Here is an 18,677-nt window from a genome sequence, read left to right as displayed (position 1 = left end):
GCTTGCTGCGAGTAACTCGAAGGGTGGTGGGTTTTTGAGATCGGGAGCGCAGCATTGGACGCAGAGGCTGGTAGAAAGAATCATGCGTGTTCTGGAGTTGTTGCTTCGGAGGTGGAAATGCTTCCAGGTTGACGTCGGCTGGCGCTCCCGAGGCAGTCGGGGTCATGGGTGGGTGCGACGCGCTCGAGATCGACAGGGATGGGAGGTACTGAAGTGAACTGCTCCCGTCGGCAGTGTTGTGGAGCTGCGAGCCCCTGCCGCCGCCGCGCCGCCAAGAACCACCTCAAGCACAGCAGGGCGGGGTTTCCTGGGGTGTGTTGTCCGTACCTCGAATTGCTGTCTCCGAACAATTGATGGGTCCTGATTCTCATCGACAAGATGAAAAGGGGAAAAAAAAGAAGAAGAAAAAGAAAAGAAAAAAAAAAGGAAGGAAAGAAAGAAACAAAAAGAGGGAGGTATTTTCCGAGCTGGCGCCTAGTTTTATTCGGGTACACCTAGCTTCAGCTGGTTCCTGTGACGCTACACATGAGTCTTGAGGTTGATGTTTGGAGTTTCCTCCCAGTCCATGCCCCGCAAGCTCCCAAGGCCCACAAGCGGTGCAGTATTCCGTCTTCTCTAAAAGCTGTGGAACAGTGGCAGTGACCACCTCAGCGCCGGAGACCAGGGATTCCCTCCCCCCCCCCCCTCCCCCAAGCAACGCCGTTATCACAGCCCCTCATAAGGTATACGGCGCTCGGGAACCAAGCCGTAACATCACAACTTCCAACGGCCTGGCGCTGTTTGTGCTCTCGGACCGCTCACATCCCAGAGAAAGGCACAGGAGACTCAAGGGGAGGAGCTCTGCACGTGTCGGGTTTCGCCGGCGCAACGCGGCACTTGGTCATGGAACCAGACACCCGAGCTCCGCACCCCAGTGATGGCACGCGTGAGTGTGGCATCTTGACGCAGTGAATAGTGTATGCATGTATGATAGGAAATCAGCCGCAAGCCGGCTCATCGCCAGCCGTGGCAGCGGGCGCCTCTGTGCCCTTCCCGTAAATACCGCCATCAAGGATGACGGCTTCGTTGTCGTCCAAGTCATCCTGGACCCTCCGCCACCGCGTACTCCGGTCCCTCCTCCCTTCCAGCTCGGCTCCCTTTCCCTTGGCATCGTACACCGGCCTGATCAAGCCGCCCAGCAGCGGGTTCTTGCTGAACGCCCCCGGCTGCCCCTTGGGGGCGGCGTCCGTTTCCCCCAGCACCGGCAGCGCTCCTCCCCCGCCACCATCGCCGTCCTCCTCCTCCGGGGTCGGCGGCCGCTCCACCTTGACCGTCTTCTTGAACACCTTCTTGCCCGTCAGGTCGATGCTCACCACCTGCTGGCGCTTCTCGTACTCGGGCTTGGCGTTCCACTCCATCTCCCTCAGCAGCTGCTGCTGCTTCTTGAGCGCCAGTGCGCGCTCCTCGGGGCTCGCCCACATGCTCCCCACCGCCGACGCGTCAAAGTCGGCCGCCTCGTCCCGCACCGTGGTCCGCTTCGCGTTCTGCGCCTGGAACCCGAGCAGCTTGTCGCGGTGCTGCAGCGCCATCGCCTCGGCGACCGTCAGGTCGTCCGCGCCGGCGCCGGCGCCGGGGCCGGGACCGGGCCCGCGTGCGGCGCGCCGGTGCGCCTCGCGGTCCAGCGCCATCCGCTCGCGCCCGCGCTCGGCCCGCAGCTCCCGGATCATGCCCTGCACCTCGGCCGGGCTGAGCAGCGGCGCGCCGCAGAAGGTGCAGGGCCCGAGCCCCTCCTTGACGCAGATCACCTTGCCGCAGCGGAGGCAGTTGGGCGCGGCCTCGAGCAGCGGGTGCCGCGTCGCGACGCAGTTGCAGCGGCGCGCGGCGATGCCGGCCGCGCTGTTGGCCGCGTGCGTCGGGTTGGTCGTGATCTCGAGCGCGCGGATCGCCCGGTCCAGGTCGGCCAGCGCCGTCGACGTGCCGTGCATCGGCACGCCGCCCGTGATGGACACCTTTGTTGTCGCGGCGGGAGCGCGGCTGCGGGACGAGGACGGGCCGGGCGTCGAGGTGCGGGAGACGGGGTTGGAATGGGATTTCGTTTTGGGCAGGCCGAGCTCCGATACGAGGGTCCCCGCGGCCGCAGACGGGGGAGGCTTCGAGGGCTCAGGGGCCGTCGTCTTGCCACGGTTGGCCTTGTGATTTGAAGCTGAAGGCGTCGACGCGCCCGACCTCGCGCCTGGCATGTAGTCTTCCTGCTGGTCCTTCTTATTGTACACGGTGCCTGGCGCTGATTCGAACGACGCGACTTGGCGGGGCGGCGGGGTGTGGAGGGCCGGCTTCTTTTTCTTGGGCGCGCGGCGGGGCTTCGGCACGGCGTCGGCTTCGGAGTTCTGACCGGAGCTGGTCTCCGCGGAGTGCACAGCGGCCGGCGCGGGCCTCGGATCGGCGCGTCGTGCGTTGAAGGCGGAGATGAACTCGACGACCTGGGGTGAGTCACCCAGCATGTTGCTGAAGTGCTCGGCCGCCTCGGCCTTGGACAGCGTCGAGGCGTACTCGAGCACCTGCTCCAGCCCGTCGTCGGGCAGTGGGAGCAACTGGAACAATTGCGCTTTGGACATTGTCGCGGCAGGCGGCAGTCAGACTCGGCTTCGGACTCCCAGGCGATGGAGGAGCGGCGCTGCAGCTTGACGCTGGGCGGCCCACTGACGAGCCGAGGACAGGTGGAGATTGCATCGGCCCCACTCGGCTGTCAGCGGAAGCCGAACAGGGGCGTGCACCCGGCTCCGGCCCCACACCGCGGCTGAACGTGTAAGTGACAACGGGATCTCCGGTCCGCACTTCACAGTGTACCGATCCGGACTTTCTGTGTCTTCAGCAAGGTGCCGCGCCGGCCTGGCCTTTCTTGAACCCCCGTCAACCACTCCTCCCCCCGGTCTTAGGGCATTGACTTTAGGGCTCAGAGCGGAGACAGGCGGTGCCAGTTAAATTCAAATTGTGCAAGCCCTCCTCGAGGTCATTCTCACAATAATTCATCTCGCATTTTCGCTGAAGTTCTGCACATTTTCGCTGAAGTTCTGCGCATTTTCGCTGAAGTTCTACGGCCGATTGATCAGTGATCCCCAACCAGCGCGTCAAAACTATTCAAATTCCACTCCAGATACCTCATTTCCATTATATCCCACTGACGATCGTTCGACTTCGATCACTGATCAGCTACCGGACAACCAGTTGCACTCATCAAGGACCGAGTAATACCACGACGATGTCAGCTCGCGGCAACCCCTCTCCTGCCTCGCCGGCCAACGAGGTCTTGACCTTCGCGGCCATTGTTGAGAAATGCGAGAAAACGAACATCGCGATCGAAGAGATGAAGAAGCTGGCTGTAAGTCTTCTTCTTCCGAGGCCTCGTTGGACCGTTAATGGTCGTATGGCAATTGCAACCGTTGCTGACATGGAGCAGCCGGCGCGCGATGTTGAGCTGAGGAATGCCGGCAACACTCCCCCCATTAAGTGGTAAGACAACCTGAGCTCTTTTCTGCCTTTTCCGCCATCTTTAGCTTTGGGGAGCTCTTGTTTGCTCCCGAGACAGTTCCTTTGCTCCCGAACTGCTCCCGATGTCCCGATCAGAGAAAAACTAACTCATGTTGTTGAACAGGGATCGCCAGGGCTACTGCGAGGCCGCGCTGATGCAGGCCACTGGCCAAGAGGCCGAGAACCCGTGCGAGAGATGCGCAGAAGGCAAGGGGAGATTTGTCGGATGCGTTGTCTCCCCAATTGCTGGCAAGGGGGCTTGCGCCAACTGCAAGTTCACCAGCAGGGAAAAGACATGTTGTTCCCTCTACGCCGGGAACAACGACGACAACTCCGCCGGTACGTCTCCATCGGACCGAAAATCAGCTTAGCGCCCCTCGCCGCGGTGCTCTTTGACGTTGATGCTGATGCCTTACATATGCTGCAGAACCCGCCACGAGGAACAAACGTGCGCGTGACGAGGCCGAGGAGGACGCTCCCCGCCCTGCTCCGGTTCCTGCCGGGGCAGCTTCACGCCCGCGCCCCAGGACTCGTCGGAGCGCGGAAGTGCCAGACGCCGCACCTCCCCCCCGCGGCCCCTCCCGCAACGCGGCGGCTGGAGAAGGCCCCAGCCGCCGCCCCGGGAGCGCTCGCACTTCCGCCGCAAGGAGGGCAGACGCCGCGCCGAGGGCAGCCGCGGGAAGCCGGGTTGATGCACCCGGCGATGCCGAGGGGGCTGGGGCTGGCCACGAGGAGCCAAGCTACCAGCAGCTCCTCAGCTTTCTCGTCCCCGCCATGGCCTCATCCCATGGCTGGTCTGCCAGCGACAAGCGCGACGCCGCCAAGATGTTTCGCAAGCTGGCCGGCACCTTAGAGAAGTCCGCCGACGACCACGACAAGTGAATGGGCTGGGAGAGAACTGTCCGCCTGTCCTCAGGCATATATTTTATACTTTGGGCTGGTCTGTTCCACCATCGCTTTTCTGTTACTCGGATGGAACTTGAGGTTGCAGTTGCCATGGGGAAGGTTGCGGCGTTGGAATTAGGGTTCTTCAGTGGCACACTTCGCTAAATTTTGCTCGTTTTCTTCACGTCTCCGTGTGATTTGTCGTGAGAATAGCGATGTTGGTTGTTGAGCCGTCCATTTCTCATCGTCTAAACATGGTCGACGGATCAACCAGATCAAGGTTTCGAACGACTCAAACCCACCCAAATGAATTCAATCCATTTCAACGCACTTCAGCGAAAATGGCCTTGTTCATATATAGCCCTGTAATACGCCTCCTAACCCAGGCTTCAGACCACAGCCACCACCAACCGCCCTGTTCCTGTTTTCGTCCTACTCTCTTGGTTTAGCGTGCAAACGAAGCCGGTCACGAAGCTCATCGCATCAATAAAGATTTGACAACAGATTGATCAACTGCATTAACTTTTTGTCATTACCATGCACACAATTCAACTCATATAGAGCCTCATAACTGAGTTGATTGAGTTATTTGGAACTGTGCGCTGAATCGTTAATCACCTCAGCCCAGGAAACGTGGCAGACACCGTCAGCAGCCGAACCTCATCCAGTCTCTGCATTGCGGTCATAAATGGCCCAATACGAGAAGAAAGCAAGCAGTGTCTGGAAACAAGCAGGGTAAGTCAAGTGAACGTACCCAAAAATTCTAAACACTGCTCGGTTTGAGCGTGAATCAGAGTCCCCTTGATCTGAACCACATGGGATACTATCTCCAAGTTGGGGCCAATGAATACCCTTTTGCACAACAAGTCTGAGCAACGAATCTGTGCTATTGTAGCCAGGAACAAAGGCAAAGAGGGCGACGGTGAACCTTCCGAGCCCGGTGCACGCGACACACGAAGGGGTTCACGAATCATATATTGACAAAAAAAAAGGAAAAAGAAAAAAAGAAAGGAAAAAAGACAGAAAGGAAAGAAAGAAGAAAAGAAACCGACGTACAACTGTTACACCACGCCGGGTACACCATTCCCGGGAACCGGGTATCAGGCGCCCGCTGCCTGACACCCCAGCGTCAACCCACGGTGAGGAAAACACGCAGTGGCGAATGGATAGAAACCCTCGTGTATGACCTTTCCGGCGACTCATGACCTCGTTAACCCAGTACGAGCCCATTCGCCAACCCCCGTCTCACACAAACTCAGACCCCGTCACCCGGAGAAACTCCCCGACCGTGTGCAGCCACAACCTCCGGACCAGATCGCCGTCCCTCAACTTCTGCACCGCCTCCTCCACCTTCTCCTCCTGCGGCTCGCCGTCAAAGCTCACCGAGTACACCCCGCTCCCGTCGCGCGCATCGCTGCCCCTCGCAACGCCGACCCCGGGCGCCCGGGGCACGCCAGCAGTGGCGGCGACGTCGACTCCGCACCGGGCGGGGAAGCGCGCGCTGGTGGCGAGGAAGAGCTGCCTCTCGCCGGCCTCGGCGAGGGGCACGGAGATCATGGGGCCGACGACGGCGCGCAGGGCGGAGCGGACGAGGCCGGCGCCGCCGCCGGCGGAGCCGCGCAGGTCGCGGCCGAGGTTGGTGCGCACGATGCCCGGGAAGGAGTGCACGAAGGCGACGTCGGGCGCCTCGAAGGCGAGCGACTCGAGCGCGAGCGTCATCATGGAGCTCGTGTGCGCCCGCAGCGCCGCCCCCGCCGCGCCGCCGCCCCCGGCCCCCGCCAACGACCGTCCTTGCAGGTCGCCCGCGTACAGCGTGCCCTCCTTGGTGCCGCCGAAGACGGTCACGACGCGTCGCAGCCCGGTCGCTTTTTGGAGCAGCGGGAGAAGGTTGACGATGAACCGGATTCGGGCGTAGTAGGTTACTGCGGTCGGGTAGTAGAGTCCTTCGGCTGTGTCTGTTACAATGGGGAGGGGGTCAGCTAGGGCTAACCTGGTGGCTAACAGGGCCTCGGGCCGAATGATATAGCTAAAGTATCTAAGAGAGGCGGGGAGCATGGCGTTGAAATGCAAAACGGGGCTTACCTCTGCCTGTGATCAGCGTGCCCGTAGTGAGGAACAGCAGGTTGATACGGCTTTCCTCGGTCTTGATCTCGCGACACACATCGTCGACGTTCTGCAGGAGGGAAAGGTCGGCCTTGATGAAGCGGTACTTCCCCGCCGGGTTGAGCGTGGTCAGCTCGGCCGTGAGGCGGGCGGCGGCCTTCTCGGAGCGGCCGACGAAGTAGATCCTGGGCTGGACGGCGTGCTTGGCAAACTGGCGCATGGTGGTCTCGCCGATGCCGCTGGTGCCGCCGGCAAAGACGACCACCATCCCCGCCGGGAGACACTCCGGAATGCGGGCGTTTGAGGCCCTGATCTGCTCGAGGGAGACCATCACGGCCGAGGATATCGCAGACCCTCCCGCCGACGCGTGGATCGACGATCGACGGATCAAGACTTCTTAGAAACGCCAGCCTCAGCAGGGACCTGGTGAAGGAAGTTGTGACTCCAGACAAGGACAAGGGACAAAGAGTAGGCAGGCTGTGTGGGTTAGGTGTAGCGGATGATGGCAATGAGCGCAGTCAGGTGGGGGAGGGAAGGCGGCGAGCGCAACATCGAGGCTCCCGGAGACATCAAGGCCCCGGGGGTACAACGCCATCATTAACGGTTCCGTCAGCTATGTTCGCCAAAATCAGTAATATGGACTTCTGCAGGAGCGCCCATCAAGTGAGCGAGTGAGCGAGTTGTGCGCTGTCGCGATCCGCGGTCCGTACTCTGCGCCGACAGATTTCGGCAGACAGTTCGGTCAGCCAAGCCGGCGCCTGCCTGAGCCAACTGTGAAGTTAGGTAACCACCAGGTATGTTGCAAGTCTGCGCACTCCGTACTGTGTATGATGGTGATTGAAGAACCACAGCCGATCCTCGCTGTTTACGGCCCGCCGTTGGGGCGCCGATTCCGCGGGATCGTCAGACATCCTCGGTGCAAAAGTAATCCGTGCAGACGCTGAGTGGATGGTGTGGAGAGTGCAATCAAGGCGATCGGCGACCACTTAACCCCGTTGGGCATTGGACTGCACCTTCCCGAGATCCCCAGAGCGCTAGATCAAAGATCCCTCTGCCGAGCCGCCAACCATCGCGATTGGCTGCCACTGCACTTTCCCTCCCGTCGGCCCCGGGGGCCAGGCCGACCCAAGCCGAGCACAGCAAGTTGACATACCTAGGTAGGTGGTATCGATGCCCTAGCGGTAGGTGGGGGAGGAACCGAGCGTTAAAGCAGGAACCAACCTCGCAGCCCAGATCGCTCACGAAAAACGCCGACTCTCTTGACGATGTGGGGTCCTGGCTACCCTGGCGCTTTTTAAGAACGGAGTCGATCACGCCCAAAACTAACGCAATGACAGGACTGCAATCACAGGACTGACTCCCATGCTGCCCAAAGGAAAGGTCTCTGCATCAACCCTTTGCCCGATCATTAATCGCCTAGTCCAGCCCGCCAGACAGCACCCTCCAACCTCGTCCTTGGTCGACCAGGTAGTGATTCATGCGCATGCCCCAACCCGGGTGGTGCAACGCTCACACAGTGCGGAAGAGTTATCCGCAAACATCCCGATTGGGGCTGGCAATCCGCTGTGATGCCATCTCACAAAAACAAGCAACCCGCCACAGGCGCGGGCTTGGGGGGCCTGCTGCAAGGATTTGCGCCCCAAGGTCGCCGAAGGCAGTGTTGTCGTTCGCAAGTGTTGTAGTGGAGTTCACCCAAGCTCAGGATCGCCGCCATTCCGTCGGCAAGTCCCTGGAGTCTGTCTCGATTGCGCAGAAGAACCAACAACCCCCGGAGCGAGGCGCCGGCGACCCCCACATCAAAAGAAGCCAATGATCAGCCAGATGCAGCGCACTGATCCCAAGGCGGCACAAACGACACGACCGCTTCTGCGATCCAGCGATGCAACTCGTCACCGCCTCATTCCCGCGCCCCAGGCAGGGAGCTGCGTCCGCCCCCCTGGACGCCGGCTGCCGGCTGCCGTGCGCCGTGCGCCGGACTCGGACTTTGTATGTGGGTCAGCCCGGAGTTTCTCGGCAGAACGGGTCCCATCCTCGCCCGGCTGGCCTCAGAACGATGGAAGTCGAGATGCGGACCACGTGCCGGCCCCGAGGGGACTTGGAATGCAAAAGGCCAGCACGTTGCTTGGCGCATCTATTCTACACTCTGCTGGATTGAAGCTAATGACATGCAGCTTTCAGGTTTCGACTGGCCGGCCAAGGGGCCGGTCTCACCCTCCGGCCTTCCCTGGTTCGTCGATTCGATGGAGTGAGACTCGGAGTTTGCCGGTCGACGGCGCCGTCGGAGTATCTACCGCGCAACCCCTCAAGGAGAGGGGCTCAACGGCAGCTACGAGTTGTCACATAAACCCGGCTATCGATGCTGCTTCGAGCACTAACCGATTTCGAGCGGCCGGGAGCAGTCGCACGAAGGCATACGAACCCACTTAGTTAATCGTCTCATCGGATGAGGCCATGGCTGTGCGTGTGACGCTAGAGTGGAGATGTTGATAGTATCTACCACCCATGGCGATGGCTCAAGTCGGGAGTTTGGAGATGCCGGCTCCGTACTTATACCACCCGTAGCCCTCTTAACGCTGGGCTGCAACACACCGCGGTCCCTTGAACTTCCTCACCTTGGATAACGCTGCCCTTTGATTAGCTGCTGGGAGAGAAATTGCAGGATGACTTCCAATAGCCCTATTGCCATCATTGGCATGAGTTGTCGGTTCGCCGGCGATGTCGACAGCCCGGAGAAGCTGTGGACGCTCTTGGCTGAGGGCCGGAGCGCATGGTCCCAGATACCCAAGGACAGATTCAACATTGACGGCTTCTACCACCCAAACTTCGAGAAACTGAACGGGGTGAGCAGTGGGCGGAGGTTCCCAGTAGGCAAGTGAGACAGAGTGCTGATACGGGCGATACCCAAGACAAACGTCGTTGGGGGCCATTTCCTAACAGAAGACATCGGCTTGTTCGACGCCCACTTTTTCAACCTGTCAGCCGAGACCGCAGCAGTAAGTGACCCTGGCATGGCATCTCTGGTCTTGATGTGGCAAATGGGGGCTGATGATGCGTAGGCTCTCGACCCCCAGTTCAGGCTTCAGTTAGAGACGACCTACGAGGCGCTGGAGAGCGGTAAGACGGCGCCGGCGCCACGGCAATCATTCTCATCCTCCAATCCGATCCTGGGTGGACGCTAAATTCTCGCAGCCGGTATAACATTACAGGATGTGGCGGGCTCCAACACGTCGGTATTCGCGGGCTCCTTCTTCCGCGATTACCACGAAGGCCTCATCCGCGACCCCGACTCGCTGCCCAGGTTCCTCCTCATGGGGACCGGAGCGGCCATGGCATCGAACCGTCTATCCCACTTCTTCGATCTGCGCGGGCCCAGCATGTCGGTCGACACCGGCTGCTCCACGACCCTCACAGCCCTCCATCAGGGCTGCCAGAGCTTACGCGCAGGGGAGTCGGATATGGCGATTGTGGGCGGCGCCAATCTCATGTTCAACCCAGACATGTTCCTGGCCATGTCTTCGATGACGTGAGTTGGCCGGAGAGCTGTGAGCGTACCGGTTTCGGTGCGTTTCTCTGACTACGAGACAGACTCATTTCCAAAGACGGCAAGTCGTATGCGTTTGACAGCCGCGCCAACGGGTACGGCCGCGGCGAAGGATCTGCTACGGTGATCTTAAAGAGGCTCGACGACGCGCTGCGTGACGGCAACCCGATACGAGCGGTGATCAGGGAAAGCGGGATCAACCAGGACGGCAAGACGGAAACCATTACCACACCCAGCGGAGAAGCACAGGAGGCTTTGATCCGCGACTGCTACCGGCGAGCCGGCCTCGACCCGGCGCAGACGGCCTACTTCGAGGCGCATGGCACGGGAACGCCGACAGGAGACCCCATTGAAGTCGCGGCCATCGCCTCGGTGTTCAAAGACACCAGGCCGGGCGGCGAGCCCCTCCGAATCGGCTCGGTGAAGACGAACATCGGCCACACCGAGACCGCGAGCGGTGTTGCGGCAATCATCAAGGTCGCGCTGGCGTTAGAGAAGGGCCAGATCCCGCCGAGCATCAACTTTGAGAAGCCAAACGAAAAGTTGCGTCTCGACGAGTGGAACCTCAAGGTTCGTTCAGCGGGAGACTTCCTGTCGAACAAAAAGGTGTGCCGCACTGGTGAGCCGCCCACTGACTGTTGCGCGGTAACTACTAGGTGCCTACCGAACTCGAACCTTGGCCAGAGACCCAGGGCATCAGGCGCGCATCCATCAACAACTTCGGGTACGGCGGGTCCAATGCCCATGTGATCATGGAAGAATACGGCTCGTTTGTCGCTTCTTCCTCTTCCAACTTGCTCCAACACCACGCAACCAGCCACGGAAACGGCCATGGCGCCGCCAACGGCCACGCGAATGGCGCCAACGGGCACTCCAACGGTCACTCCAACGGTCACAGCGATGCATCTTCTGCGGGCCGCTCCCGCGTATTCGTGGTCAGCGCTAAGGACGAGAGGGCCACGCAAGCCATGGCCGACAATCTCAGAGAACACCTCCGGACCGTCCAAGTCGGCGACGAGAACAAGTTCCTGGACAACCTGGCTTACACGCTCGGCCACCGTCGAACACAGTTTCCCTGGGTCTCGTCGTTTGCTGGCAGCAGCATCACAGACCTCATCAAAACCCTCGAGTCCGGCAAGGCGACCAGGCCCGCCAAACGAGGCGCTCTTCCGAGGTTGGGCTTCGTGTACACTGGCCAGGGTGCGCAGTGGTGGGCCATGGGACGGGAGCTCATCGACGCGTACCCGGTTTTCAAGGCCGCTCTGATGGACTGCAACAGCCATCTGCAGAGCCTTGGAGCACAGTGGAATGTGATAGGTATGACACGACGCTGCGGACCAGCAAAATCAGTCTCGCTAACACAACTCAGAGGAGCTCAGCCGCGACCAGGAAACCTCGAGGGTGAACCAGCTCGATTACAGCACGCCAGTCTGTGTTGCGGTGCAGATTGCACTGACAGAGCTGCTACGAGCTTGGGGGATCAACCCGACGGCAGTGACAAGCCACTCCAGCGGAGAGATTGCCGCGGCCTACGCTGCCGGAGCCCTCGACCTCGCCTCGGCCATGGCCATCGCATACGCACGCGGCGGGCTGGCCTCGGAGTCAAATCGCCAGTTTGCCCGGAAAGGCGGCATGATGGCCGTCGGCCTCGGCGCCAAAGACGGCCACAAATATTTGTCGCAGGTCTCCAACGGGAAGGTGGTGCTGGCCTGTGAGAACAGTCCCAGCAGCATTACCATTTCCGGCGACGTCTGCGGCATTGACGAGCTCGAGAGCATCCTCAAGCAAGACAATGTCTTCGCCCGGCGTCTCAGAGTTGACGCGGCTTGGCATTCGCATCACATGGAGGCGGTGGCGGATGCCTACTACGCCTCGATGGATGGCAAGGTCCGGCCCGCCCAGGACCGGCTCGACATCGTGTTCTCGTCCCCTGCGACCGGGACCCGGCTGGACGACGTCCAGGAGATTGGAAGCCCCGCCCATTGGGTGAAGAGTCTGACCGGACCTGTGCGTTTCGTCGAGGCGTTCTGCAGCATGTGCTTTGAGGCCCCCGGCAGCAAGCCCGCTGTCGACATGGTCATCGAGGTCGGGCCTCACGCAGCGCTCTCGGGGCCGATCCATGATATCATGGGCATGGCCGACTTCAGCGACGTCAACATCCCGTACGGAAGCTGTTTGGTCAGAAAGCAGAACGCTGTGGACACAATGCACGCACTGGTCAGCAACCTCCTGCAGAGAGGCTACCCTGTCAATCTCGCCGCTGTCAATTTCCCCTATGGCATGCACGGGCTGAAGGTCTTGCACGACCTACCACGCTACCCGTGGAACCACCAGGCAAGACATTGGAACGAACCGAGGACGAACAGAGCCCTTAGGAACCGCCAGGAGGCTCCTCATGACTTGCTTGGCTCGCTCGTCCTTGGCACCAACATGAGCGCGCCTGCGTGGAGGCATTTTATCCGCATCAACGACGTTCCTTGGGTTAGGGATCATGTTGTACAGAACAACATCATCTATCCTGCGGCGGGCTACCTGTCCATGGCGATCGAGGGAGCGTACTATCTCGCCTTCCGGCAGCTCGGAAGCAGGAAGATCCATGGATATCGGATGCGGGATGTCGACGTACTCAACGCCCTAGTGGTTCCGGAAACAAGCGAGGGCATCGAACTGCAGCTCTCGCTGAGACCATGCGGTGACCGGGCGCTCGACACCAAGGACTGGTCCGAGTTCCTGGTTCAGTCGGTCACCTCGGACAACAAATGGACCGACCATTGCAAAGGTCTGATTCTGGTCGAATACGATGCCCAGGAGGCGCAAGGGGCCGGCAGGACCGACGTACGTCTGCCCGGACACAACAAACTCGGCCAACCAGTGGACGATTCGGCATACCGAGTCCACATCAGTCCTCGGGACATCTACGCCAGCCTGAGATCTGGTGGTATCTGCCATGGGCCCATCTTCCAAAACCTCAAGAGCATTCGTGCCCGCAGCAAGCAGTCGGTCACGTCCTTCTGTATCGCCGATTCCGAGTCGGCCATGCCGAAGCGGCACCAGCATCCGCATATTGTGCATCCTACTACACTGGACTCGGTGTTCCAGGCAGCTTACACGGCGGTGCCCGGAGCCGGGAGTACTCTTGGCACACCCAAAGTCCCCAGATCTATCCGCAAGCTGTGGGTCGCTCACGGCATCGCGGCCGTGGCTGGGCACCCCTTCAAGGCCTACACAGACCTGAGCCACGTCGACTCGCAGACCATGACCGCTTCCATCACCGTCGCCGACGCCGCCGCCGACAATGCAGACGCCATTCGGTCACCCGTCATCACGGCAGACGGGTTTGTGTACCAGTCAATTGGCGACGTTCCTCGTCAACAAGCGCCTGCCTGGGAACAGGACAAATTTGCCGCGGTGAAATGGGCGCCCGACATTACGTTCCTCAAGGACTCGCATCTCAAGAAGAGGTTGGGCAGCGAGATATCTGGCAAGGAAGCCGAGCAGCTGATGGATCTCCGTCGGGCGTGTTTCTTCTACATATGCCACGCCTTGGACGAGCTCACGGCGTCCGACGTGCAACGCATGGAGTGGCACCAGAAGAAGTTCTACATTTGGATGAAACTTCAGGTCGAGCTCGCGCGGACAGGCGAGCTTGCTCCGGGGAGCAGCGACTGGGCCAAGACCACGGCCAAAGAACGAGCAAAGCTCCTGGAGAAGGTCCGAACGGGGAGCACCAACGGCGAGCTCGTGTGCAAGCTCGGCTCGCACATCGTGGCCATCCTCCGCAACGAGGTGACGGCGCTCGAGCTGATGCTCGAGGACGGCCTGCTGACGCGGTACTACCTGGACGGGCTGAAATGGGCGCGCGCCAACGCGAAGCTGGGCGAGCTGGTCGCGCTGTACGCGCACAAGCACCCGCGCGCCAGGATGCTCGAGATCGGCGGCGGCACGGGCGGCGCGACGACGCAGATCCTGGCCGCGCTGGCGCGGAGCGGCGGGCCCTCGTCGCCGCGGGACCTCCTCGCCTCGTACGACTTCACCGACGTGTCGTCGGGCTTCTTCGAGGCCGCCAGGGAGAAGTTCCGCGACTGGGCGCCGCTGATGCGCTTCAGGAAGCTCGACATCGAGCAGGAGCCTGCAGGCCAGGGGTTTGAGGAGGGCAGCTATGATCTGGTCATCGCCTGCCAGGTGCTCCATGCTACGCGGTCGATGCAGAGGACGATGGCGAACGTGAGGAAGTTGCTCAAGCCCGGCGGCAAGCTGTTCATTATGGAGACCACCAAGGATCAGATGGATATCCAATTTGTGTTTGGCTTCCTCCAGGGATGGTGGCTCAGTAAGTTCATCATCATCATCATGCGTTGCTCTGATTGCGCAGTTACTGATAGCCTGCACCGTGTAAAGGCGAGGAGGAAGACCGCAAACTCAGCCCGTCGCTGACGGTGCCCTTGTGGGACCGCGTGCTGCGCCAGACCGGGTTCCGAGGCGTCGAGGCCGAAGTGCGCGACTGCGACGACGAGGAGCTGTACTCGTTCAGCGTCATGTCGTCGACCGCTGCGTGCAACCCCCCCAAGTTCGACTTCGACATCGCCTTGGTCACGGCCGCAGCGTCGACGCCGCAACCCTGGCTTGACCAGCTGAGGCTCTCCATCGGCTTGCTGACCTGGACGGTGCCCACGGTCCATCCTCTCGAGTACGCGCCGGTCGACGAGAACAAAGTCTGCGTCCTCGTGGACGACCCGGAGCATCCGGTGCTAGCGAATGCGGATGCAGCGCGGTTCGAGGCGCTCAAGGCCGTTTGCACCAAGGCCAAAGGTGTGCTCTGGGTGACCCGGGGCGGTGCCGACGCCTGCGTGAATCCCCTCGCTAGCCTCGCTTCTGGGTTCCTCCGGTCTCTCAGACAAGAGTACGCCGGAAAGCCCCTGGGCACGCTGGACCTCGACCCGTCCCAGCCGCTGTGGTCTGCCGAGTCGGTGCAGTCCATCACGGAGGTGTTCAAGGCGTTCTTCGATCACTCTGCGGCGGAGGCGGCGGGCGACTACGAGTTTGCGGAGAGAGACGGAGTCATCCAGGTGCCGAGATACGTAAAGGACGCCGACCGGAATAAGGCCGTGTTCGGCCAGGCCGACGAGTCGCCCGCGCCGCGACTCGAGCCGTTCCTGCAGTCCGACCGTCCACTTCGTCTCGGTATCGGCAGCCCGGGCCTGCTTGACACGCTGGTCTTTGATGACGACCCGAGCGCGGCGGAAGCCCTGCCGGAAGACTTTGTCGAGGTGGAGCCAAGGGCGTTTGGTGTCAACTTCCGCGATGTGATGGTTGCTATGGGACAACTGAAGTCGCGGGTGATGGGTTACGACTGTGCCGGCGTGGTCAGGCGAGTCGGCGCGGGCGCTGCGGCGAAGGGCTACAGGCCAGGCGACCGTGTGGCGGTCTTGCTGAGAGGCCATTATGGCAGCCGGACCAGGGTGCATTGGACCAGTGCGGTGCATATCCCGAGCGACATGACCTTTGAGACTGCCGCGTCCCTGCCGACGCAGTACGTCACCGCTTACCTCTCGCTGTACGACATCGCCCGTCTGCAGCCAGGGGAGACGGTTCTCATTCACTCGGCAACCGGCGGCGTGGGCCAAGCAGCCGTCATGCTTGCGCAGCGCGTCGGCGCAGAAGTGTTTATCACGGTTGGCTCCGACGAGAAGCGCAAGTTTGCCGCGGAGCGTTACGGCATTCCACTCGACCACATCTTCTCCAGCCGTGATATGTCCTTCGCGGCCGGCATCAGGGAGGCGACGCAGGGCAAGGGAGTGGACGTGGTGCTCAACTCGCTGGCTGGCGCGCTCCTTCAGGAGAGCTTCGACTGTCTGGCGCCGTTTGGGCGCTTCGTAGAGCTGGGCAAGCGCGACTTCGAGCTGAACAACAGCCTCGCAATGGAAGCCTTCACCAGGGCCGTCTCGTTCTCGAGCGTTGACGTGGTGGCGCTCGGCGAGCGGAGACCGATGCAGGCGAACCGGATACTCAAGGACGTCGTCCGCCTCGTCGCGGCGAAGGAGATCCACGCGGTGCATCCCATCACGGTGTATCCGCTCTCCGACGTCGAGAAGGCTTTCCGGCTGATGCAAGCGGGCAAGCACCTGGGGAAGATTGTGCTGTCTGTCACCCCTGATACGCTGGTTCCGGTACGTGCTGCTAGTGACTCTTAAGCCCCCTGGTTATTTAACGTAGGAGACTAATTACTAACACGCGCACTCAAGGTTGTTCCCCGGACGGCCGCCGTCAGGCTTCGTCCCGATGCGTCGTACCTGGTCGTAGGCGGGTTTGGCGGCATCGGGCAGTCGATCTGCCACTGGTTGGCCGAACACGGCGCACGCCATCTGGTCGTCGTCTCGAGAAGCGCAGGAACGGGAGGCAGGGTTGAGAGCCTGCGGGAGGAGCTTGCTACGACCGGCCACAATGTGGACGTCACAGCGATCGGCTGCGACATTTCCAACAAGGCCGAGCTGACCAAGGCTCTGGACGAGCATGCCCGGGCCCGGAGGCCACCCATCAAGGGGATCATTCACGGCGGCATGGAACTCAGGGTAAGCACGAACGCGACTGAACGCGCACGCACTCATGCGATTTGCTTACGTACTTTGTGTTGCCAGGACTCGGTGCTCGAACACATGGCGCTCGACGACCACAAAGCCGCGCTGGCGCCCAAGGTCCAGGGGAGCTGGAACCTGCACGAGTACTTCGCCTCGCCGGACGACCTCGACTTCTACATCATGCTCTCCTCGCTCATCGGCGTGGTCGGCTTCGCCAGCCAGACCAACTACTCGGCGGGTGGGGCCTTCCAAGACGCGCTGGCGCGGCACCGCGTCGAGCGCGGCCTGCCGGGCGTCTCGCTCGACCTCGGCACCGTCAAGTCCGTGGGATACCTGGCCCAGGACGAGGCGGGCAGCAAGACGATCGACGCGCTCCAGCGGCATGGTCTCACGGCGCTCAGCGAAGACGACGTGCTCGCGGCCCTCGGCTCGGCCATCCGCACGCCGTACGCCGGCGCGCTCGCCCTCGGCCTCAACGCCGGCCCCGCCGGCCACGCCGACGGCTCCGCCCTCGCCCGCGACCGGCGCTTCGCCTGCCTGGCCTACCAGCAGCACAGCCAAGCACGGAACGAAACCGACAACGCAACGGCGGCCGCAAGCGGGCGGTCATCCCCCAACGAGCTGGCGGCGCGGCTCGCGGCAGCGACCACGCTGGAGGAGGCGACGGCGTGCGTGGTGGAGGGGCTCGCGCGCAAGCTGGCGGACATGTTCATGCTGCCGCCCGAGGCGGCGGGCCAGGACGACGGGGACCCAACGGCGGCGGTGGCGGCGGTGGCGTCGCGGTCGCTGGCCGACTTCGGCGTCGACTCGCTCGTCGCGGTCGAGCTGCGCAACATGCTCGCGCTCAAGGCGGGCGCCGAGCTGTCGATCTTCGAGATCATGCAGAGCCCGAGCGTGGAGGCGCTCGCGCGCGCCGTGGCGGTGAGGAGCCGGTTCGTCGATCATCCGGCTTAGGTGGTTTGTCTTAGCCTGCAGAGGGTAGGTGCATGCATGCAGGCAGGGGTGCATGCAAACAGGCCCACTAGGTGCAGATGCACACTAACTGCATGTATGTAATCCGTACATCATGTAGAAGCCTTGCTCTACACTACTACAATAGGCTACTGAAGGTTGGCGCGGATCCGTGGGGACCGATAACAAACTTGGAGGGCGGTATGGGTGGATGTTTTTGCGGTGGTGGTGGTTGGTTGGAAGTGGGATGCTGTGCGGTGCGGGCCTGCGGGAACTGTTGGGAGTGGAGGAAGCGGGGGTGGGGAGGTGGGGGGGTTGGGAATACGTATAGGGGTGGGATGGGTTCAGGGTTGCGTTCATGGATGGGCCGCCGCGAGGGTTTCTGCAGTTGTCCTCTGTCACTAGATTCGTGGCTGTTTGAGGGTTTGAGTTTTGCTGCTGTGAGTAGTCTACTCCGTACTGGTGAGCCATAATCGGGCACCATGAATAAGAGGGCTACGGTGATGCGGTTGAAGGCGTTTGGAGGTTGCGTTTCTTTCCCTACCTCTGTTTGGGATGCCCCGTCGTTCGCCAAGGCGGAGCAGAAGCTTGAAGAGAACCTTGACGGTTGATGGACAACGATAGTACGGATGTAACTAGTGTACACTAGTGTACTGCACCCACGGGCTTGGGTGGTGATCGTCCGCAGATCCCGATCACGTTTGATCGACCACCGGGGCTTTCTGTTGTTGAGGAGGGGCAAACCAGTGACCGAACAAGCCGAAGACATGGAGGGACGTGGGAGGAGAACAGCTTCTTCCGCCCCCCCCCTTTTTTTTTTTTTTTTTTTTTTTTTTTTTTTTTTTTTTTTTTTTTTTTTTTTTTTTTTTTTTTTTTTCGCTAGCAGATCTGCCGCTGCAACGCTTCGGGTAACAGTGAGGCACCCTTCGCTCCGTGAAGAACAGCCACAGTGACATATAGCTTTAACTGATCTTATTAACGTCCGTACCTGATTATGCTTCACTGGCGTGCCCAGCTTTCCCGCTCCTCCGGATTGACGGTTACCTGACCACCACTGGGGCTCGCTCACATGCTGCTGGCCAATTCGCCATATCTGACTGTGATCGGTTCGCTGT

At 61.1% G+C, this 18,677-nt stretch overlaps 4 protein-coding genes across 4 annotated transcripts; 2 read left to right on the top strand and 2 right to left on the bottom strand.

The window, feature by feature from the left end:
* Positions 1-469: 469 nt before the first annotated feature.
* THITE_2154907 (uncharacterized protein) lies at positions 470-2,594 on the bottom strand (the record flags this gene model as incomplete). Its single annotated transcript, XM_003653594.1, has 1 exon — positions 470-2,594. The coding sequence occupies one exon, from the start codon at positions 2,592-2,594 to the stop codon at positions 978-980; it is 1,617 nt and encodes a 538-aa protein (XP_003653642.1). The 3' UTR covers positions 470-977.
* A 644-nt stretch (positions 2,595-3,238) lies between these two features.
* THITE_2088796 (uncharacterized protein) lies at positions 3,239-4,389 on the top strand (the record flags this gene model as incomplete). The annotated part of the gene is made up of 4 exons (XM_003653593.1): positions 3,239-3,358; positions 3,437-3,489; positions 3,632-3,846; positions 3,935-4,389. The coding sequence occupies 4 exons, from the start codon at positions 3,239-3,241 to the stop codon at positions 4,387-4,389; spliced, it is 843 nt and encodes a 280-aa protein (XP_003653641.1).
* Positions 4,390-5,637: 1,248 nt separating this feature from the next.
* On the bottom strand, positions 5,638-6,826 carry THITE_118252 (uncharacterized protein; the record flags this gene model as incomplete). The annotated part of the gene is made up of 2 exons (XM_003653592.1): positions 5,638-6,347; positions 6,475-6,826. The coding sequence occupies 2 exons, from the start codon at positions 6,824-6,826 to the stop codon at positions 5,638-5,640; spliced, it is 1,062 nt and encodes a 353-aa protein (XP_003653640.1).
* A 2,329-nt stretch (positions 6,827-9,155) lies between these two features.
* On the top strand, positions 9,156-17,565 carry THITE_2088794 (uncharacterized protein; the record flags this gene model as incomplete). The annotated part of the gene is made up of 10 exons (XM_003653591.1): positions 9,156-9,335; positions 9,402-9,488; positions 9,552-9,609; positions 9,685-10,018; positions 10,081-10,655; positions 10,721-11,353; positions 11,406-14,366; positions 14,435-16,203; positions 16,279-16,605; positions 16,672-17,565. The coding sequence occupies 10 exons, from the start codon at positions 9,156-9,158 to the stop codon at positions 17,563-17,565; spliced, it is 7,818 nt and encodes a 2,605-aa protein (XP_003653639.1).
* Positions 17,566-18,677: the final 1,112 nt, after the last annotated feature.

The sequence above is a fragment of the Thermothielavioides terrestris genome, chromosome 2 (assembly GCF_000226115.1).
Source record: "Thermothielavioides terrestris NRRL 8126 chromosome 2, complete sequence".
NCBI lineage: Eukaryota > Fungi > Ascomycota > Sordariomycetes > Sordariales > Chaetomiaceae > Thermothielavioides > Thermothielavioides terrestris.
Note: the sequence above shows the minus strand (reverse complement) of the source record. Positions and strands in the feature narration are given on the sequence as shown.